At 38.3% G+C, this 24,827-nt stretch overlaps 1 protein-coding gene across 1 annotated transcript in view; it reads right to left on the bottom strand.

The window, feature by feature from the left end:
• The window catches only part of LOC126248274 (protein PRRC2C-like), a 240,396-nt gene extending 222,676 nt beyond the window's left edge, over window positions 1-17,720 (bottom strand). The window contains exons 1-4 of the mRNA XM_049949121.1: window positions 17,602-17,720; window positions 5,805-5,942; window positions 3,231-3,461; window positions 2,413-2,544 (exon numbers count right to left, since the gene is read on the bottom strand). Coding sequence (XP_049805078.1) covers window positions 2,413-2,544; window positions 3,231-3,461; window positions 5,805-5,888 — 447 coding nt within the window. The 5' untranslated portion in view covers window positions 5,889-5,942; window positions 17,602-17,720. The remainder of the gene's footprint in view (window positions 1-2,412; window positions 2,545-3,230; window positions 3,462-5,804; window positions 5,943-17,601) is intronic.
• Between the last annotated feature and the right edge of the window lie 7,107 nt (window positions 17,721-24,827).

Below are 24,827 nucleotides of genomic sequence, written 5' to 3'. Positions count from 1 at the left end.
TGTACATTCTAATGAGGGGTGAGGTACACGTACACACGTGGTTACCATTTTCAATTACCGAGTGAAATAGAGTGTGTCCCGACATGTCAGGCCAATGGATGTTCAATGTAGTGACCATCATTTGCTGCACACAATTGCAATCTCTGGCGTAATGAATGTCATACACGCCGCAGTACATCTGGTGTAATGTCACCGCAGGCTGCCACAGTACATTATTTCATATCCTCTGGGGTTGTAGGCACATCATGGTACACATTCTCCTTTGACGTACCCCACAGAAAGAACGGGCTGGCCAATTTATGCGTCCTCCACGTCCTATGAAACGCCCGTCCAACATCCTGTCAACGGTCAGCCTAGTGTTAATTGCGGAATGTGCAGGTGCACCATCATGCTGATACCACATACGTCGACGCGTTTCCAGTGGGACATTTTCGAGCAACGTTGGCAGATCATTCTGTAGAAACGTGATGTATGTTGCAGCTGTTTGGGCCCCTGCAATGAAGTGAGGACCAATGAGGTGGTCGCCAATGATTCCGCACCATACATTTACAGTCCACGGTCGCTGTCACTCTGTCTGAGCCAGCGAGGATTGTCCACGGACCAGTAATGCATGTTCCATAGATTCACTGCCCGTGGTTTGTGAAACCCGCTTCATCGGTAAACAGGTAGAACTGCAACGCATTCTCTGTTTATGCCCATTGACAGAATTACACTCGATGATTAAAGTCATCACCATGTAATTGCTGATATAGCGACACATGAAACGGGTAAAAGCGGTATGCAGTATGTGCATGACACTACTTTGACTCAGTCCACCGGCTCTCGCAATGTCCCATATACTCATGTGTTGGTTTCATGGCAACAGCAGCTAACACACCAACAGCACCCGCTTCTCCTGTGACGGGCCTGTTACGGACCCGTTTGCGTGCTACGACCATACCTGTTGCATACAGTTGGCGGTAGATGTTTTGCAATGTGCGGCACGTTGGATGCTCTCTCTCCAGGTACCATTCTGCATACACCCTGCAGGCTTCAGCTGCATTTCGTCGACACTCGCCATAGATGAGTATCATCTCCACCTTTTCAGAGTTCGAATACACCATGGTCACAGTTCCTACAACACTACACTATCACAGACGTTTGGTAACACGGTTTACTATAGTTGCTCTGCGTGCGGAGACGAATGCGGAATAACAATAGCAGCAAGCGCTACATGCGGGCACTGCGACAGCTAGACCAAACTACAATGGTGCACTACAGCCACACTCGTAAACACTGTCATCATCGTAAACACGTCCCTGCAGATGCTGCTCGCCGACCGTGGCCTGTGTTTGTTACAACACGCAACTGAACATCGGAGGTTTCAAGCATCAACTTTAGGTTACAGTATCTCCAGATGTAATTAACATTTTACAATGCAACAAACGGCACTGATTACGTATTTGTTTATATGTTCAGATTTGCTAGTAAAACTAATGTGGTTCCATTTAAAAAAACGTAGGTTTGTGTTAAAAAACATACTTCCATGCATTTTTGTATGGTTTGTATTAAACAATTACATTAGCCCCTCTCCTCACGTTCGGTCTGTGGAATTGGTTAGTCAGTATTTGATGTGGTTTACGAAATATATCCAGCGGTAACATTAGGTGACTCACCCTGTATATATATATATCTAAAAACAAAGATGATGTGACTTACCGAACGAAAGCGCTGGCAGGTCGATAGACACACAAACAAACACACAAAATTCAAGCAACTCTTTGCCTTTACAAATGTCTGATTGTGTCTGTGTATGTGCGGTTGGATATGTGTGCGTGCGAGAGAGAGAGAGAGAGAGAGAGAGAGAGAGAGAGAGAGAGAGAGAGAGTGTATACCCGTCCTTTTTTCCCCCTAAGGTAAGTCTTTCCGCTCCCGGGATTGGAATGACTCCTTACCCTCTCCCATAAAACCCACATCCTTTCGTCTTTCCCTCTCCTTCCCTCTTTCCTGCCATGCAACACAGCATTTTTTGTAGTGAGTTATGCCTCTGTTTAATATTTTCATAATGATGACATTCCAGAGGCATTCCTCTGCCTCTGAGTGTGATGAGTTAGGAAATTTTGCTTCATGTTTACCCCATTTCGTAAGGGATCACATGGAAAGACAACATGAAACACTACACACTGAGCTAAAACAAACACTAGCACTGGGTAGTGGTATTTAGTGGTAGCAGGACAGGTACAATGTTCCTCTGATCTGCACCGATTGAGCTGTGGAACACCATTTTGTTTTGATAACATGTTGCAAACATTGGTAGTTGAGTATCTGTCAGTGTAAACGCGCCTTAAATATCACACTGCCTGTTTTCCATAGAGGCTTTATAACACACATTGACTCAAGCACAAAAAAGATAAAACATGTTGGGCCACCCACCTGTGAAGGTACTGCTGGCCTTGGTGCTGGAGATGTCGTCACATTTGGTGGAGTTGCACTCGTGACACTTGTTACAGTTGTTATTGATGTTGTTGCAGCACATGTCTGAGGTGACGTAGATGTGACTGGAACCTGAATCATTCAAACACTTTTTCATATCCAGTTATTCTCTGTGTGCTAAATAAGAATAATGAAACTTTGCCATATAGATTTGACAATCAAATAATTATCAACTGAAGTTTGTTAAAGATTCCTGGGGCAGCTCCAGTTTTGCAGTCCACTTTAATATATCTGCAATCACTGGCATACTCCAGAAATAAATTCCAGACTCACAGCCAAATGCATTTTTTGAGTCTTCATACAAGAGTATTTTATACTGAAAATACAGCTGTATAAATCTAACAGTGACAGGTAGTACACATACATTTTTATACATCATCTCTCTCTTTGAAACATATCTCAGTACTTTAAGCCCTAGACTATAAGAACCACAGCTTTGTTATGTACTTTGCACTATTATTAGCACAAAGAACTACAAGAAGATACCCTCAAGATTAAATAATGTTAAGAAAAGAATTTATAATTTTGAAAGTGCACATCTAAACCAGTGATACTGCCTACAGCAAACTATTGATTCCTCAAATAACAGTAGGAAGTATACCTTCTTCCCCCAAATCAAATAAATATCACACACACACACACACACACACACACACACACACACACACACACAATTGTTCAACAGCTGTAACTAATGTGGTATGTTCAACATTCAGCCAATACTTAGTTTACTGTACAATTATTATAAGTGTACTTACTGCATTTGATTGTGGAGCAGTCGGTGCTTGGCCGGTTTCTCCTGGTTTGCTGCCCCATCCTGTGCCACCACTAGGAACTAGGCTTATTGCAGGGTCGTTGCCACTATGTTCAGATTTCAAGCTTGGTAAATTAGCTGGAGGACGTCGTGCAGAGGGGACTTTTCCCAAACTTTGCATGCCATGTTTGCGGGGTAATGTGCTTTTCTGCTGATGTGGTTCCAATGATTCTCCCTAACAAAACAACAAAAAAATTAGAAAACACACACACACACACACACACAGGGAGAGGGAGGGTGAGAGGGAGAGGGTTGATGCAGTCTCCATGGGCCAATGGTGAAGTGGTTATTCATTATACTTTCATGTATCCTGGAGGTGAGGCTTGCAGCTGGAAGCATTATAGAAGCAGTAGGTAAGTTGGCTGAATGCAGCTTTAAGAAGTTCTACGAAAGTTGATACAGGAATTTTGTGGTCTTGTTGAGCATGCACTCAAGACATCAGATCTTAATGAACCTCTTAGAAGAGCTTGAAACACACAAACATATCTGTCTAAATGCTAGAGATTTGCTGAATGACCAGCTTGCATTGCAAAATAAAAATAATTTTGGTTGTATAGCATCTCTTATAGAATGATGAAAATTAGTCCATTTTATGAAGATACAAATGTTAGCAATACATTATACGGCACAATGTGTGTGTTTCCCAAATTACATTGAAAATGACATGTTAGATTTTAATTAACATTCATATGAACCAAAGGCACACTTTCTGCACCCTCTCTCAAACTTGCACACTGGCCCTCTCAACTCCCCAAGGATTGAAACCTACTCGTGTTTCTGCAGACACACTTCCAGCTGCTGGCCTCATCTCCAGAACAAAAAAAAAAAAAAAAGTTCAATGAATAGCCACTTCACCATCAGCCCACGGTGACACCTCTAACTTTACAAAATAAAATTGATTATCAGCCTTGAAGACCTCAAATTAAAATTTATGTTTAGACATAATTGGCATTTCAGTCTGTACAACTCCCTTCTTATATACCTTAGTTATTTTTTTATCTGAATTTTTATGTGTTACTTTCTGCTAGTACAAGAACTTTACTGCACAGACTTGTGATTTATTCATTCTTAGTTATCAATCTATGGTAACAAATATCAAATATACCATGTACATTCTGTGATACGTCATGGCATTATGCTTCATTGATAAAGGTATTGACGTTTGCTTATCTATGTTATAAGCTAATACAGAGTTGGTTTTTGTAACAGGCTTCATGTACTCCACATCTATGACCATGTACTAACTATTTGTGATTTCCAATATTTTGTAGACTTCCAAAGATGACTGATTAATCAGTTGTGACCAGTTAAGTGCAATAAAATATTTGAACTAAGCAGCTGACACATTTTATTTTGAAAAGCCATAGTAACAAAAGACAGCTATGAATAAACTCATGAAGATGAGTTCAATGGATTTTCAGCACTGAAATCATTAAGCGACAAAACAAGAACTCAGAAGGAACATGGTAGAAGGTAATCTTCACCTTTGTAGGGAGCCCTATTGTAGAATGTCACTTACGTAACACAAAATACTGTTACATCTCAAATTATATGAATTAATTAAAATTCTGTTTACATATTCCTCATTCAAAATCATTTTGGACAGTAGTTTACCAGTGGAGTATGTCAACTTGATGAACATAAATTTCAAATTTCTTTCACTGCTGTCTTCAGATTACCTACTTTTACATTCAAATATTAAACAATGAGGCTGATTGTAATATATTATACGTATATATGCTGCACAGTTGAGACCGCCTCTGATGTAGACACTGGCCATTATAGAAACCTGGCAAACTGCAACTTTCTGTTACTATACCGCATTATTTCACACTCAGATTCATTGACTCACAGAGCATTGTAAGGATAACTTACTTGCAATGAGCCATAAAATCCAAACTCAACTCCTCTGAAACAAGTTTACAGCAGCTAACAGGGTAGCATACACTCCAGAAATTTCACTTTTTCAATCTGAGATAAGCAGTTGTCCCCAAAACCTATTTCATTTTCATCAAACTATGACATAATGAATTGCCACATCTAACACTCTTCCTGTCATTAACATAAAATTTTTCATCACACACAGTCCTTGACCTTAGTAATTGAGGAACTGAGAATGAGAGGAGTAAAGTTAGAAAACTTCCGATATTAGATAAAAGCATTTGCATAGAGACAGAAAATAATATAACTTTTACACAATGTGACTACTTCACACCACTATGAAGTGAAAGTAACTGACTGCTTGCCCAGAGTGTCTCCTACACCAAAGTACTTTGTCACATGCTGAACAATGACATGAATTAAAAATAATGATCCAGGCTAAGTAAATGATTACACAGAATAATTCCACATTCCAAAGGAATGCACAACTTTCATGAAAATTAATCACATTGTTTTAATATATTATCCATAGCCTTCCATAAATTTCAAAAGCGAAATTATTCCTTATTCCATATTTTATTTGTGGCCCTGAGACACGCGTAGCTTCACATCGATAAAAACTAAGTTGCATACTTACCCTGTACAAACTATTTATGTCTCGTAACTGGTACTTTGTCTTTCCTCTCTCCCCCTTCAACGGAATCCCAGGCAAAGTAGACATTCTGTCTCCAGGCAACCATTTAGATAAAACAGACCCGTGGAACGAACCTTATTTCTGAAAATTAAGGAGAACAATAACAACTTCCCTGCAAATCGCCTTTACATCTATTCTCACTCACAACACTTATCAATGATGATTACAATGTCTTTGGGGAAATTGTTAAAACTGTTCTTGCACTTATGGTACATCCAACAAGAAGAAACACACAAAAAAGTAAATAACTAAACCAAAGAACACTGAACTTTTAACATAAATCTAACATTCAACTGTGTACCACACTTCAAAAATAAATTAATTATGCACAGACTACTCTTTATATTTCAACATAACCAAAATTTGGTGGTGGTAACAATTTGCTATGGTGTCTTCTGGCAGCCACCCCCCCCTCCCCAACAACACATCCCATATTCACTGAAAATGTAGCAATTAACTGAAATACTTATTTTTCTGCTATATGAAACTACTGTTCATAAACTGTGTAAGACCATAATAATTAAGTGATGGGACCAAACCAGTAATAAAAACCTTGTTTATGAAGTTACAGTGAATTCTTATTTCAGGGGTATCAACTATTTCTGTTCTGACACCAATGAAATGTGATTTCACTATAATGTAATTATTACCATTGTAGTTATGTACATACAGATATATTACTGCGTACCAAATACAAGTGACACTAAGCAGCAGCCACATAGTAAATGTTGACTCAATTGTTTTTAAAAAAAGTGAGAGAGTATCTGTAAAGATAAATCCCTTATTCCGACAAGATTCAAAAATAATCATCTAAAGGAGCTTAACAGTCCTAAACATATTATCCTGTCTCAGGCCCATCCAGATTACCTTTTTGGGCAATTGGATTGGCTTCACACAGCAGCAACATTTCCACTGGTGCTAAAAACAAATTACTGCACAATACTCTACGTTACCAACAGGCTATGTCATTTTGTTTTGACTCCTCCAGCAATATACTATGATGTGTGGCATGGAGATTTCAATATGTTCCAGGACTGACAAATTAATTATTTATTTTATCTGCATATTTGTCAGGTTATGTGGGTCCACATGAGCCAAAGACACTTGTTCACAGAATGAGTCAATAGTTTGCAGAACTCTGATTAGAAAATTTGTAAATAAGAAAATTAAAAAATTAGTCAAATATGTAAGGAATTTGTCAGAGTGTACACAAACAACACACCTGAGACAAAAATTCAAACTACTATGAGGAACTCCTGTACAGAAGAAATGAAGTGTGCCATGAGGAAGTCTTCCTAGTTAATTTTTAATATTTGGGAATGCCCCAGATTTAATTATATAGCTTCATTTTTATGAGGTGACAATCTTCTTGACTGCCCCTGCCATTGTGTGGAGACCATAGTGAAAACTGAAGCTAATGAATCATGTAAGGATGTACACAGGCACATCAGGTCGCTGCACACCATCTAAAGACAAAGTGGTGCAATGATTAGCATTTCTAGTTAAAAATAATGAGATCCCAATTATTTCTTCAGTAAAAGGATATGTAATGGGAGTTAACTCAATCTTATGAGACCAAAGGAGAAACTCTTCCAAAAAATAAGCAGTAACACTGGCACACAAGCTATGAAAGAAGTGTCCAGTAGGAAGGCTTACACCAGAATGCCAGCCATACAATGTTTTATCTGTCCTTACACTTAATTCTTTTCAGTGAAATAAAACATTACATCCTTGCCTAATTTCCTGCCATTCTTACAATATCGTAGCATTATAAAATGCTTTATACTTTGGTTCTATACGACGTATCATCATATGCAAGTGACTCCTCTTTCCAGTGGTTAAAAAACTTTCCCATAAGTGAAATTATTCTGATTTTTGACGGTGTGTTACAGTAAAGATAGTTCTCAGCACGAAATACTTATCTCTCTGCTTACGAGCTAACAAAAAATATACTTCACATATCAAATATTCAGACCAGATGCAAATCACATTTTCCTTAACCGTGTTTGAGAAAATTTAAGATTTATCATTCCATGATTTAGCATAATAACTATTCCTGCATTTACAGGTTCTGAAGTAAGTAATTTCAGTAAAGTTGTTGTTTTTCTTTTGCACAGATAAAATCACAATATAGGTGAATTACAGTCAACACTGTACTGTGGCCTATAATGGGTTGGGCAATTTGAAATATATGGCAAATAACACTTTTCCAGATTTTGATACAGAAGCTTTCTATTAAGTACTAGGGCAATATCATTCTTTAATGTAACTGCATAAACACATTTTCTTGTCCAGTGGTACTGAACACTTTCTCCATCCTAACAATAACCAACAAAAATATCAATATGACAATGGAATGTAATTTAAAAAGTAAAGGTAGTTTGTGTGTCTTTCAATGATTCAGTGCCTCTGCTATTTGGTAGGATGTTACAGTACCTGCACACCTTAAATTACATAGAGGAAAATATCAACTGTCTGTGGCACCTTTAATCTGTGTTCGCAGTTTCTTTGAATTGCTGGTCTTCATTTCTATCACAACACACAAAGATATTGGCAGGATTGAATGATATAATTAATATGTTGGTTACAGCTTCTTGTGTGATACAGAGCTGTTAGATTTTTAAGTGAAGAAAATAGAATATTAATAATTTAAAAATGTTAATGAACAGCAAACTCATTAACCTTACATAAGACTACAGGCAATCCACAATTTGTGAACATTCTCACCAAATAAGTGTGCTTTAACAATATTATATGAACATAAAGTTCCTTAACTATGTGATAATTGGATTATAATCAATAAACTTAATCTACATATCAAAGTTAACAACTTCCTACTATTTGATTGGTCCCAATGCAGATAACTACAGCCCAAATTTATTCTTTAAGTGGATCTAAAATGCATTTAAATTACAATCTTCAAACATCACAACTAATCAAAAACACATGGAAAACATTAGAAATATTCAGAACCAAATAGCATTACATTACACCTGATATTAATTCTCCTAGTGCCTTTAACATCGCAACTTTGCACATACATACAGTACATTCTTTTGAAATCTACGTTCACTATCACCGAACTACCAAGTTTGCACTTTATCCGAGTGATATTTTTCTGAGGCCTGGTTGTGTATAAAAAACTGAAATGTAGAGCTGCTGGTTGATTTCTGAAGGAAAAGAAAAAGGTAACATGAAATATACTTTGTTTTATGTACAATTTTCTTTAGTAATTTTGTGCCTGCAAATTTCTATATATTCTTTGAGGTCCAGTTTTCGGCTGTGGTCTTATATATGTAGAATCTCCATGTCATATTCATTATTCCCCACAGTGTGTCTTGTTTCAAGCAAATGGGCAGCTACTACAGATTTGTAGGCAAAAGGCTGCAAGAAGTTTATTAAACCACATTCTAAAATTACTGTCCTCTTGGCTCAAGTAGAAATGATCACAGTTTTGGCCGTGGATCATAACATACTCCAGAACGCCCCCCCCCCCCCTCCTCTCCCAAAGTGATAAGAGATAATTTACTCACAGTAGAAGAACTGATATTTATATTGAACTGTTTGAAAATATTTGCTTTGTTATATGACAGATTGTCAACAAACTTGGGACAATGGTATTTCATCTTGTTGCAGTCAGTGATTCATCACGTTACAGCTGCTGTGCTCTTACAATATTTTGATAAAGAGAATCTACTGTGTGTGTGGGATGTATCCTACTTCAGTCAATTTATTTACTAGTGTTTATGTCTGTACACTAATAATAATAAAATCTGCTGGAGTTCACGGCTATCTGACCACTCTGTGTATCACAAATCTGAAAGCTGCAAGCCTGAATGAACAATGGTGGTGTTATGTATTATGTGTTAAGTTTAACTGTGTGTTGTGGTGGAGGTAATTGCTCTCCTATTGTATCTAATGCTAAATTTGATAGCAAGGAAGTCTATAGTCTTGTTTTGTTCATGTTATGCTGTAAGTTTAACATTCTGAGCATCGCAAACTGAACAACTTGCATATATTAGTGTGTTCTTATGTTCACTGTACAACCATCACTGTATGATCTACATATCTGTAGTAATATAGTATATAATATCTGTAGTAATACAGTATATAATCTTTATAATTAGATGATAGTCAGCTAAAACAATTACATTTTTTTAGGTTGGTTGGTTGGTTGGGGAAGGAGACCAGACAGCGTGGTCATCGGTCTCATCAGATTAGGGAAGGATGGGGAAAGAAGTCGGCCGTGCCCTTTCAGAGGAACCATCTCGGCATTTGCCTGGAATGATTTAGGGAAATCACAGAAAACCTAAATCAGGATGGCCGGACGCGGGATTGAACCGTCGTCCTCCCGAATGCGAGTCCAGTGTCTAACCACTGCGCCACCTCGCTCGGTACTTTTTTTTTTTTTAGGTTATTTGAAAAACATTTGCCAACAGGCTTGATAACCTGCTACCTGTGGATACACCATTAGACTGTATATATGTTGCATTGCTAAATTTAAAATAATTTGAATAAGCATTAATTACACTAAGTAATTATGTAATGTCCACACCAGAAATTCTTATATTTGTAGAGGTTATACTTTATATCTACGATAGCATTGATGGGTGCATTATACATGTCTGTAAGATGTACTGTTGTTGGTACCTGTACAAGTGTGTCAGTTCTGGCACACTCAATACTAATGTTAAGAGACCTGTTTTTCTCGAATACAAACATTCTCTAGTGTTTCTTGCAACTGTTTTATTTGCTTTGCATGTTGGACAGTTTCTAAAACTTACAGTTGGCTTATATGGTCTTTAGGCTGGAAATGGAACAGAGGTGCTTGCATCATTGTTAGGGATACTGTTTGTTGTACAGTCCAACAAAATCAGTTTATTAAGCATCTGTTTGTGATTAGTCAGCAAACCATACGTTTTGAAAACTACGAATTTAAATTATGTTCCTTCAAAAGTAAAGTTGATAATTTCCATAATTTCTTATGGTATTAAAAAAATTATAGTCTTCAACATCGATTTAGTATCTCCAATGTCTCGGATCTATGGCACATAACTTCTGTAAACACATATTTTTTGTTGTATAGAGTGTTCATTTTCTGTGTTTCCTTCTCATGTTTGAGATGATGTGTGTACAATAATAAGCAAACGGTCTTAAGAAATTTTCCCGTTGACCACCACTGAAGCTGTTTCACACAAGATGAAGGTATTTTAAAGCACAGTACTCAGTTTTAATTAGCACTCATAAGTTCTCACATTTATAAAATTACATAACCTCCTTCATATGTGCTTCAGAGTTCAAGTTCCAAGGTCTCATGACATCGTGGAAAACCCCGATGGAGTTTTTGCTCCATAATATTTATCAAAGACAAAAATTTATAACCCAAAATACAGTTAAGTTTTTTTTCTTCTAAATATTTAATAAATATCCTAATATCATGGCTCTTTTTGCTAAAAACATTTAGTTTAATATCCTCTTCCTCTTTTGAATTATCCACTGCATCTGAGAAATCATACCTTTTAATAGGGAAAAACCAATAACAAAAGTCAGTTCAAAATTTTCAATTAATCTCAAATCAAATCTCTGAAATCTGTCAAAGCCATTACTGCCCAGTCTGTGATCAGAATACTATGTGGTATCCTGGGTGTTTTCGCTCGGATCCATGAACATTTTTGCACTCTCTCTTACACCTTGCTGTAGTTAAGGTACAATAATAAAAGCAACCCTGACAACTACCCAAACCCAGGAATCTTCCAAAAATATCTCTCTCATTCAATACATAGACCAAACTGGGCATTATTTCACAATCAATTTTAAAGAAGGGGTAGAAGTTATTAGAGCCCCTTTGCATTTTTTCAATATGGCATGGACATAAACATTATGCTTCACTACCAGTCAATTTGTTACCACAAACAGATTTTCTGCTTTCAAATTCATTGGTTTTACCATCTCTCAAACCCACTGTCACCTTGCAAACCTAAGGCCCGTATAACACTGTCAAATGCCTTTGACAAAAATCTTTGATCACAGTCATTTGGTCAAATCTCAGTGTAGACAGTAAAGTGTAAATAAGTGAAATAAATATACCTGTATTTATTTGTTACTCCAAATTACATAACCTGACCTTCATAAATTCCTCCTCAAGTGATTTATATATTGCTTCACATGCTTCTGGAACAATATGTGAAACAATACTTTGTGGGATGAGATTACTGTAGTGCAGGTACACATAGGTTTAACCTACTGGTAAAAATCTTAACATAACTATGTGACTATCTTAAGCAGCAATCACATTCTTAAATGGGTACCTTTTGGCAAATATGAGGGGCTACTTTCGTAAGAAAAAATTGAAATGTTTGTTCGCTAATTTTCAAATAATTTTTGTTGCCTTTTAAGTCCTAGCAGAGTAGCTCACAAAGCCAACACTGATTAACATTTTGAGCTTCTCATTCCACTATCCTTGGTTTCACACACAATCATTTTATGTTTCTTTTTAAGGATTTTGCTAAGCGCCAATTTTACATTAAATGATGCTACACAGACGACCGAGCATTCGGCATCCATTGTCCAACAACAATGACAAAACATTTGTAGCTCCTGCAACGAAGTATTTTGATCAAAGTAGTTTGACAAAATCTTTGACCAAAGAACTTTCACAGTGTGATATGGGCCTAACCTCCTACACCTTCAGCTGTGCTACAGGTCAGTTCATCACCACAACGGGGGAGGGGTGGGGGGAGGGTTAATTCATAACTCTAACCAAACACAGCAATGCCTTTATTATGACAGAGTCTAAAAAAACCATTGGACATAAATTTGAAAATAAGCAGTAATATGAAAATACTGCATTCTTAAAGAAATGCTGTAAAATGATCCTGAACATAGTGCTTGGGATTTTCATACATAACAAGCAGATTGGACAAAAACTACTACATGAAAAATCAGAATCAACTTGATTTCTTTAAAAGTTGACCAATTATATTTTTGAGATATCATAAAATAAAAAAAATTATGTAAGCTTACTTCACCTTTAATAAACATCCATAATTTTTTCACCTATATTTTACCACAGTTTCATATTTTAGAACTAAGTACTGCATAGCACTGAAAGAATTTATAACAAATACCCAGAAACACTGGTACAGTTAACATCCTTGCACTTTAAGACTTGTAAAATATTGTGAATGTGTAAAAACACACGCTTATTGCCACAACACTGTGTAAAAAAAAATGATGACACATAAGCACAACACAAAATAAAACAGCAAATTTCACCTCAAGATGATGGCATGCCCACTGAAATCCATAGTGGAGTTTGAATTGAAACTGGCTGAAGCATTAAATTTATTTATTTTTTGCTTATAAAAGTTAAAGTCTCAATTGCTTTCCTTTTACTTCACTGCAGTTAAAAGTTTGGAGTTTGTATTAGCCCTTCCCCAGAGTGGAGACTATCACAACAACAACAACAACAACAACAACAACAAAATCAACAACGACAAAATCAACAACCACCACCAATTGCTATTTTAAACAATGGAAGCTCCAGATTGGAATGTCAACAATATACAGAAAATGGTAAACTGCTACTCACTGTAAAGTTGACACATTGACTTGCATATAAGTATAACAAAAAGATGAATACATGTTTAGCTTTCGGCCAAAACCTTCTTCGGGGGGGGGGGGGGGAAGGAAAAAAAAATCTCTCTCTCTCTCTCTCTCTCTCACACACACACACACACACACACACACACACACACACACACACACACACACACAGGAAATACGGAAGCGTCCGATCCCGCCCGTCTGCTTTGACCCATGACATCACAAATATGGCGGAAACAAAAACAAACACACACACTTTCAACAAGAAGCCTAATGACACTAACGGAACAAGCGCAGGAAATGGGGTGTTTTGGGAGGGGGGGGGGCAAACTAAATATAAACAAATTTAGGCGCCTTGCACAGCTACAACGTGTAAGTGAAGACAGCCATGCATGAATACCCACCCACCTCCCCAGGGGTCGTAACCCCTGCAACCCATAGAAGATAAAGATGCTTCAGTAGCTGATTAGTGTTTTTTGTCTTTTTAAAAAAAAATCTCACGGGATAGAACGAACAGATCAGAAAGATAAATATAATAAACTAAAACAGAAATTGGAGGAAACAGATAATTAAAATAAGTAATAAGTGTTTTGAAATTAAAAAAAAAAAAAAAAAAAAAAACTCGAGATAGAACGAGCAGATCAGAAAAGTAAATAAAATAAAACAGAACTGGAGACAGCCACACTCAAACCAAACCCCGCGCCGTCATGACGTCACACACGACAACACCCTTACGTCACGGGTCAAAGCCGACGTGTGGGATCGGACGCTTCTGTCGACCTCCTCCCCCCCCTCCCCCCCACACACACACACACAACTGCTACTGTCTGACCTGACAGAGATTTGTGTGTGTGTGTCCTTTTCAGAATAAATACGGCTTTTTGTGGAAATATTTCCTGGCATTTCATGTCACTCAAAGGAGGTTCTATATTATCAAGGAACCCATCACAACAGGTAACTGTGCTATTGCAATTTTTTTTTATACCACCAAAATCTGCTCTTAAATAAAACATTCTGCTTAAAATTGCTTAGTGAAGACGAATCTATCTCCCAGTATTTACAGATAAAAGTCATTTATGATAAAAAGATTGAACTAAGTAAGTACAACTAAAGCTTTTGTTGGTGTATACAAGAAATCTTATCAGGCTGTGAAACAACTTAAAGGATATTTTTTTTAACTGCAATAATATTTTGCCTAGGGTACACTTTAAAAAACGTACACCCACTTGTAAATGTCCCAAACACAAATGTCATTACATCGCCCACAGCTTTTACAGATCAACTGCAGTATTTGATACCATTTCACCAACTCCTGAACCTCTGTCTACACACTACAGCAGGCTGCCACTCTAACCTACATAAATCCCTCCTACTCAAAAAATATTTTGTTCTCTTGCTGGCTGTACTTGCATAACGTAACATGCCACAACAATGTGTTACGAGACAAGCTGCTATCCGATATCAGTATATTCAATTGAACTGCTTTTATACTTTTAACTACACCAATGCATCAACTAGCATCTAATTTGAGCTATTCCTTGACAAAACTTTTTGCCCACAACCAGACTTGTTCAGCCAATTTGACCTTATGATTTATAAATAACTAACAACTTGCCAGAAAATTTAAAAATAAAGCACTTAAAACAGTAAACATCCAATGTAACACCATTAAAATTTTTATATCTTCCTACTTTCTTAATTCTGTATTAACAGCAGCACTTGATGTATGTTTCTACTAGGATAAAATATCAGATGAGGTGAAATTCTTTGTAGACCAAGAGCCGGATTTGTTCCTTCTTGTCAGATACATTTCCCTTGCTACTGCTACCTGCTAATATTACTTTGCACTCACTCATATAATATACAAGGAATTTTTATTTTATTACTGTATGCTCTTATCCAACAATGAGAACAGCACATCTCACGGAGATATTTACTGTATTAACACACACAAAAATTTTCCCCTATGAACCATCATTCTAATTTGTCTCTCTATCCGGTCTTATGAAGAATTCTTAGAAAATACTACAACTTGCCCAACAGAAGAATGACAAGCTGTCACCCCTCCGTGAATCACAAAAAACAAACTTAATTAGGGCAATGCTGCCAAGGTTTTCCCTTTGCTTAGCTAAGAGAAATTTATTGTGAATGCAGATGATCATCCTGGATAATGTTATCAGAAATGAAACCAGGGCACAAGTGGGATAATGAGTCCACTCACACACTTAAATTTTAGTTGTCATGACAGACTGATCAGTAAGATAGACCCAGGTGTAGGGCTAGTTTGGGAGGTGACAATCTGGTTGAGAGTTGTCAGGTCAATGAATATGAATATGGAATAAAGGTTTTTGTAACAGCCTAATCTGTAGCATAATCTGATGTCTATGTTTGTGGCATGTTTAACACAATTTTCATCATAAAACAATGTCAACCCACAAGTACTTTGGTGCAAATTATGTATATGTATCACACATCAACAGCAGAAATGTAGGTGGCCGTGGGGGAATGGGGGCATAGCATGATGTTACACTTGCCAAAAGAGTGAAAGTAAGGACAAAAACTTTCACATTTCACATTCAATGAACATTAGTCTTATAATGCATACAACAGCATTAAATTTCTGCAGAAGTTCCAAAATGCTATATAGACAACTTTCCAACTATCTTTAGTCCTATTATTCAGCAACACTATTATTTTGGTTCTATTGCCAGAAATTGTTTATTTTGGATTGGACATGCATTAGAGTAACAAAACAATCATCCCTATAATCATTTATTTCCATGTGAACTTCAGCAGCATACTTGCCCTAAACTATTATACTAAATAACTTAATTAGCAGTGTGGGACCTACCCCTTCCTACTACTCCTGCCATATTCATATCTAAACCGTGTGTGTTAATACTAGGACAACCTCCAGCTTCTTGTTTACTACCTTTCCTTCTAATTCTACAATACTAACTATTATACTACTGGTAAATAAAAGACACCATCTACTGTTCTCAGCCAAGAATTTAGCTCTGCACATTCCTCAAGCTCAGAAGATGCTTTTGTACTGAAGACAAACTTCAAGTCAGAAAACAAAGATTTGTAGTTTCAACAGTGTCCTAAGACATGCTCTCTCGCAACTTCTACCTACTTTTCGTCACAAATGTGAATAATAATGGCAAATAGCACCCGTTAAAACTTCAACTAACGGCTACATTACAAAATAAACAAACGAGTAAAATTGTCTGTCATGATTTCAGACTAACGTCAGGGATAACAAGGCCTTTCGCGCACCTCACAAGACGAGCTTCGAATGTCGAAGTTTCTTAATTTTACATATAAACAAATCTACACTCTCACGATACTATCGTATAATAAGACATGACTCAATAGAAGAGGTACGACTTACATAGGAATTAAGATTTGCCAAAACTGTAGAAGCTGCAGTATTAGTTTCGACTAAAATTGTATACGTTTTCTCCAAACTATCGAGTTTTCATTTACAAATCTCGACTTTCACAGAAATCTATTTCTAGCAGCAGCAGATAGAAAGAAAGACAAGAGAAACACTGCAGAGAATGATGGGTCGGGAATTAGCTTCTCCGCTATATGCGTCAGGCGGAAGCACTACACTACCTCCGTCAATGTTTGTTGTTATACAAACAGTTGCAATCATCGTGCAGGAGATCCATAGCAGGTGTCAGGGATAACACTTATATCAACATAACTCGTGATTAAGATGTAATTAAAAGTCTGTCATGTCAAAATCATACTGAACGATGGGTGCTGTCGAATAAAACCAGCCACAGCTCATGTTTCATTTACTCAATGAGCGTTAACTAATCTGTCCATGTACGAAAGAATGTGAAGCAGCAGCTCTATCCGGCAATTTTCCGCCTTTAGAGGAATAAGATGATTCAAGTAATCGTTTAACTAAGTACGGCACTGGTTGAGCACCAAAAAAACTATTAATAATGCGTCACAGCTGTCGGTATGAGTTCTCAGAACTTGCTGGCTCGTCAATAGCTAGACAGAAACAATGAATGCGAGCAAAATTATTAATAAACTAGTATAAACATTACCGACCTATAATATAGTTTTTTTTTTCAGGAAATCGCGTTTTGTTAACTAATTAATTCGAGCACAATACCTTGGTCCGTCCAGATGGGTATAAAACCAGAAAAAATGGAATTCAATCCAACGCCAATGTTGATGTCGGGAGATAAAAATATGACGTCCCGAGGCACAGCACACTCTCTTCAAGATGGCGTTAGCAGTTTCAGCAATAGTCCTACAGATCAATGTACAGACAAACCACACAACGAAGTCCCTCCCCTCAAGGTGCCAACATCTGAAGTGGTAGTAATGAGGCTTGCTACTGCAGAAAAATGTTTTACGTACAATAAAAACACTGTTATTTTACTCGTGTTATTTTTTAAAGTTCTGGGTATTATTTGATTCTTCTCATATTGTAGCAATTTGTGTCAGCAAAACACTCCCTTAATATTTATCTGCACTGTATCACGTTTCAAGTCGTATTTCTTATGTTTACCATATCTCAGAAGGTAATATTTAGTTTTCTCTCAGCTTTCCTTCCTTCCAAGGCTATATATTTATTTTTTATATCATAAAGCGATGTACATTCATCCTAGAGATATGTAGTAGCATATCTTCGATCGATTGAATTAAATATACGAAACTCTCTGGGAGTACTACGTTATTTTCGTTTCCGTGATGTTGGTAGAACTGAATGGGTACAGCAGGTGGAGTTTGTAACGTTGCAATTCTGTAAGCAAGTGGCTTGTACTGTTGACGGAGGCTAGCCTATTGCCAGTGTTTTGTATCAGCAATAAATGCATTATGTAAAATAAATTTGCTGGATTTTGTTGTGATAGTTACGTGTTGCATAATTTATTGTACACGGATTTCCCACAACCTTCTGGTGTACTCGTCGGATTCCCTGATCGTCGAAATTAAGTGATCAATGTTTCTACTTTAAGAAAGTGCGTGATGCAATCTGGTGCCAAAATTCTTTGATACGGACGTGAATTCGTAATGGCTTGCCGACTCTTCTGCAGTAAGATGTGTTATGTCATAAGAACGTGAGCCGCCCACAAAATTATTAAAAAGTAAAAGCCGGAGTAAAGTATGAGGTACCGGCTAGAGTAGTAGGTTTATCCGAGTGATTCACTGTAGTTTCAATTAAATTTTCTCTCTTGTCGCACCATATTCGTGCAAACCATTCTGCAGTGTGACCTAGAAGGAATGATCAATATTCGAGGATATGACAACAACGAATATTCGAACCATAAAAGTGCAGTAAACTTCGACTCTAAAATGCATACCTTAAGAGCTGTGAGCATTTCATCATCATCTTTACTGCGAAACATATCTCTTCTGCCTAAAATTTCTCATAGCTCTTAAGATATGCATTTTCGAGCCTATGTTTACTAAGACCTTTTTGTTTCGAATAATCATTCCTGTCATATCAGCCGGCCACGGTGGCCGAGCGGTTCTAGGCGCTTCAGTCCGGAACCTCGCGACTCGGTGGCCGAGCGGTTCTAGGCGCTTCAGTCCGGAACCTCGCGACTGCTACGTTCGCAGGTTCGAATCCTGCCTCGGGCAAGATGTGTGTGATGTCCTTAGGTTAGTTAGGTTTAAATAGTTCTAAGTTCTAGGAGACTGATGACCTCCCATGTTAAGTCCCATAGTGCTCAGAGCCATTTGAACATGTCATATCTCTGAAAATTGCCCATTCCTCCTGGGACACACTGTACATTACGCCACTTCGGCCATATGAGTGTTAATTTCGCTACTGATGTACTCAATTAGCCTCATAATCGATCAGTAAATTTTCACTACAGAAAAATTCGTGTATGATCACAAGGGTTCGAACCCGAGACCGCGTCAGCAACTAAGCCTTTTTTGTTTCTAAGCTGGCAAGTACCATGAAACAGTTTGCAATACTCCAATGCAATGCGCTTAAAAGTAAGAGGGCGCCGTGTTGTAGTGGAGACGGTAAAATGGTTAGTTGATGTGGTTCTCCCTGAGGAACGTTAACTTCTAATTGCGCATTGCTTGCAACATACGTCTGGGGAACTATAATTATAGGTGTCAAAAAGTGGCGTCAAGGGGCTATGAAATGCCACAGCGTGCAGATTTTGTTATAACTGTACTCCACATTCCAGAAATGAACTGATCGTGTAGCATTGATGGACGGGAGGCCCCATCCGCGGAAGTACGGCAGCCGCGTTGCAAGTCTTACTTCAGGTGACGCCACACTGGGCGACTTGTGTGTCGGTGGTGATGATGAAATGATAATGAGGACAACACAAAACGCAGTCCACGAGCAGAGGAAATCTCCAGCCCGACCGGGAATTGAATCAGGACCCACTGCATGGTAGGCCAACACGTAACCACTCAGCTAAGGAGACGGGCCATGTTCCAGAAATAACCGCTTTCAACTTTATATGCGGTTGTCCTCAACAAATAATCAGTCGTATGACTATACCATTAAGACTTTGTCCTAATATCTAGGCTTAGCGACATAACGTAATGACTGATTTGCACCAAAGTTGATGTCTCTATGTTGCCTGAAATACAGACCCCTTGAAAACTTGGATGTGCTTCGTGTTGGAGAATACTGAACCGATATTCTCATTTTCGTAACAATTCCACAAATCATGTTATCTAAAAATGACGTGGAAGTCAGGTACTACATGGATGAGTAGAACAAATGCTCTATGCATGCATCAAGGAGAGTGAAGTCATCTGCTGACATTCAGTCAACACGTGAAACGTGGTGTAGTTTATTGTATAAAGGCATCTCTGGGAAGGTACCATGACTGCCAAATCCTATCAGTATTTCATTTTGTTTCATATCCATCGTTCCTGTGACTGTCTGGTACATTATTTGTTTGGAAACCAAAACAAAAACTACTTCACATAGACATATTTGGTGCCTTGTGTTTTCGCACCGAATAGCCAAATAAAATTTGTAGGAATATTTTATTTCTGTTTGATAGCTCAACTTAATGATCACGACGTTCGTAGCAGAGAAAGTGTTTCTAGGGTGCAAAGTAATACAAATTGTCTTGAAAATGTCCTGCTTGACCTCAATGACAGGTATACCAGGTGTACAGACAAAAGGGTGAAACATACGGAGGTTCCTTCAGTGGTTGTAATTTTCCTCATGCCGAAATGATCAGTTCTGCAGAATTCGAAGGCCTGTGAATGCGTTTTACTATGGTCATCCTTGGGAAGAGGGCAGCTAACTCCTCGACGCGATGACGTACATCTTCAATGAAGTCAGTACGGTTAGGCAAATCAGTCTAATGTGCTAGTGCTATAAGTAAAAACCCAGCCACAGTTTAAAAAGTATAAGCATCACACACACAATCGCGCTCGTGGCTTTTCATTTGGATGCTACTCTGCATGTGCCCAACCTATCCCACTAATACTATAGGAGGAGGGTATATGCTGTTTAAAGTGGAATCCGGTTTGTCTTAGCGAATCTTCTCCTCATTGAGAGGTGAGGGCTAGTTTCAAGGCAGATTGGAAATTCCGTGGTGAGGCTAACTGGTTCCTCTGTTGTTTTCCTATTGATTCGTTAGACACAGTTACATCATTTTACCTGTTGTTGAGTTACTGTCTGCGTATTTTAACAACGGATATTACAAAATAATTTGCGGCATAAGCATTTTTGACGTTTGTGTGAAAGTGCGAGTGATTGAGAGTGGAGCAGGGTGCCTGGGATTTATGTTTACTATTTTCCCTTTTAGTACATAATTAAAAAAAATTAACCACATTCGTCTTCTAAGGGCGCTGATGATCTCGCTCTTGAGCGTCCTTTGAAAAGAACGCTGTCGATTCCCTTCCCCATAGATGCGTTGCGTGCATGAATATAGATACTCGCCGTCACTGTACAACGTACTGCCGAGAATATTTTTCACCACTTCTGCTCATTCCCTTTTCTGTTCCACTATCAAATGGCGCGAAGAAAAAGAAATCTAGTCTGTATGCCTCTGTACTAGCCCTAATCTTTACGTAGGACAGCTGCACGGTGGGGCAGTAAAGTCGTTATATGGTTTTTCGTTAATTCCGGTTCTCTAAACTTTCTTAATAGCGTTTCCCGAAAAGTAAGTCTTCTCCCCTACAAGTAAACCCAGTTAAATTTACTGACGATTTCCGTAAATCTCTAGTATTGATCTAACAAACTAGTAACAATTCGAACAACACGCCTCTAAGTTGCCAGGGTGTCTTTCCTGCTGCGGATCCCGAACTTTCGAGCAGTAATTGGATTCATGAGTGTTGTGTACGCGGTCACGTCACGTCGTTTCGCAACGTTACACCTAGATATGTAATCGACGTGACTGAGTCCGGCAGTAGGCCATCAGTACTGTATTCGAACAGCACACGAATTTTTCTCTTACCCACCATTATCTTATATTCATCCATATAGACAAACTGCATTCAGTATACCAAATACAGTAGAGTCTCGATTATCCGACCTAAACCGGCAGCGGCAAGGTCGGATAAGCGGGAAGGTCGGATAACACGGAAAATAATACAAAAAAAAAAAAATTATACTAAATGAGTTAAACATTTAATACAATACAAATCAAATTAGACTGAATAGATATTTACTGTGTGAAGAAGTTAGTAATTGTCTTTTGTTTGCCTGCTGTTTGCCGTTTTTTTGCCGCTAAATCATGTAGTCTCCTACGAAGTAAAGCCTCGGTAGACGATGTTTCCTCCAGTTGCTCTACAAATTCTAAAGCAGTTTCTAAGGCTTTTTGTCCTTCGTTGTGAGAAATCTTGGGCGCACTTTCCTCCACTACATCCGCTTCTTCGTCTTCTTCTTTCTCATTTACCATGTTGACTATTTCTTCATCTGTCACTTCAAATTCTTCATGTTGGACAATACATTCATTTATGTCATCTTCTGTGGAGTTAGCACATCCCGGAACTTTTCGTAACAATGAAAGCAGGGTAGCATTTTCTGGTTCGGTCTGCTGCTGCAGATTTTCATCATCTGGAGAATTTTCTTGATTTTCCTGCAGCAAAATTTTCCAGGAGTTTGCAATTGTATTTGCTCCAACACCCTCCCAAGATTTGGCCACGTCATAAGCTACGTTTTTCAAATTAATACGGCGCAACTGCTCTAGCATGTTTTTTCCCTTGTCCATAGCATTAATTAAAGAGGAAGCAAGTTTCTGCGGTAGTTTCTCTTCAGTGTCTCTAAGATCCCTTTGGGCCATAGGCTGACGTAAGGATGTGACATTTGGAGGCAAAAACATGGCCTTTATATCTTGATCTTGAAGTTCATCTTCATTAGGATGACAAGTGGCATTATCTAGAAGCAACAGTACTTTGCGGGGCAAGTTGTTGGCTTTCAAAAACTTTTCAGTTTGTGGCACGAACTCGTTAAAAAAACATTCTTTAAAAATGTCTTGAGCTCATCCAAGCATTTTTTGGTTGTAATATTTCACTGGTAAAGCATTTTTAGATACATTTTTAAATGCTCTCGGTTTTTTTGGCTTACCTATCATAGACAGTTTCATTTTCAAATTTGCTGTGGCGTTACTGCATACAAGAATTGTCACTCTTTCTTTGCTACGTTTGTAGCCTGGCGCTGCCTTTTCGGCCTTTGACGCCAACTGCAGAACGAGAGGTTCTTGGTTCAAGTCTTTCCTCGAATGAAAAGTTTAATTCGGTAGCTCAGCATGTTTGGTCAGAGAGCCGGTTGGCGGCCGGCCGAAGTGGCCGTGCGGTTAAAGGCGCTGCAGTCTGGAACTGCAAGACCGCTACGGTCGCAGGTTCGAATCCTGCCTCGGGCATGGATGTTTGTGATGTCCTTAGGTTAGTTAGGTTTAACTAGTTCTAAGTTCTAGGGGACTAATGACCTCAGCAGTTGAGTCCCATAGTGCTCAGAGCCATTTGAACCATTTAGAGCCGGTTGGCCTCTGTAATAAAAAACTGAGTGGAAGGATCAACCACCGAACTTGAACAGGATGTCTTGCGACGTCCGCAACGAGCAAACACAACGATCAGAAACGAACAAAATGCAAAAAAAAAAAAAAAAAAAAAAAAGACGCTAATATTTTTTCCGGTAACATTTTGTAATTGAGACCAGTCTCGTCGCAGTTAAAAATTTGATCGCCTGTTAAGTTTTCCTTGTCCAATACCTTGTGAATTTTATTCCTAAACAATTGAACAGCTTCAAAATTTGCTAAAAGCTTTTCACCACAGACATTAAGTTGCCGAATTCCGTATCTTTTCTTCCTACTATCGAGCCATCCTACACTAGCTGTGAAATCAGGTTCACCTTCTTTTAGTTTTTCCTGCAAAATAGGTCCCGACATGGGTACACCTTTATCTCTATGTTGAGTAAACCATAGGAACAAGGCTTCACTTACTTTTTCATAATCACCTTTTTTCTTCGTTTTCCGATCTTCCAAAACAGCCGAGGTTGCTCGCTGAGAACACCACTTCTCAATTTCATTGCGGTGACGTTATAATCTTGCGCCACTTTTAATAAAGTTTCACCATTGTCTATTCTTTTTAAAGCTTTAAGTTTCTCTTCCAGTGAAACGACCAACTTTTTTCATTTGGAAGCCATCACCACAAATTTATACAATAAACAAAGTGCAACACGTTCACTCCACTACATATCTAACTTAGCACTGAGGAGTGAGGAGTAGCAGACGGCGACAATGAACTGAGTATCAACAAACAACACGTTAGTCACTGACCTGTCGTCGACTGGCGCACAGCCGGCGCGGTGAAAGGATCGGATAACACAGAAGGTCGCATAACCGAAGATCGGATAATTGAGACTCTACTGTAGCAGCTCTTAACAAGTCATCCTGAATCTCACTGCAGTCTCTAAACAAAAACACTTCGTGGTGCACAACGACATCAGCAACAAGTTCAGATTTCTACTAACCAGATTTGACGGGTCGTTATTTTATATGGTGTAGAGAACCGGTTACGCTTCTCGGTGTCACACCTGAAGTTACCTTTGTTTTTAACGTACATGCGCCGCTATGGCCATCGCACTGGATTCCATCACTCGAAAGGCCATCCAAAGCTGACTGGTCATGGAACGAATCAATACATAGTTAACCCTGCCGTTCTGTTCACTTTTACTATACAAGTGTACTGTTCGGGTCAATATGACCCGACATAATAAAATGTTGAAAAAACTTCTACACAAACGTATTTTTCGTACAGTTGTTCAAAAAAGTGTTCAAATGTGTGTGAAATCTTATGGGACTTCACTGCTAAGGTCATCAGTCCCTAAGCTTACACACTACTTAACCTAAATTATCCGAAGGACAAACACACACACCCATGCCCGAAGGAGGACTCGAA

This window comes from Schistocerca nitens, chromosome 3, assembly GCF_023898315.1.
Source record: "Schistocerca nitens isolate TAMUIC-IGC-003100 chromosome 3, iqSchNite1.1, whole genome shotgun sequence".
NCBI classification, from domain to species: domain Eukaryota; kingdom Metazoa; phylum Arthropoda; class Insecta; order Orthoptera; family Acrididae; genus Schistocerca; species Schistocerca nitens.
The sequence above is the reverse complement of the archived record's forward strand: the minus strand, read 5'-3'. Positions and strand labels throughout refer to the sequence as shown.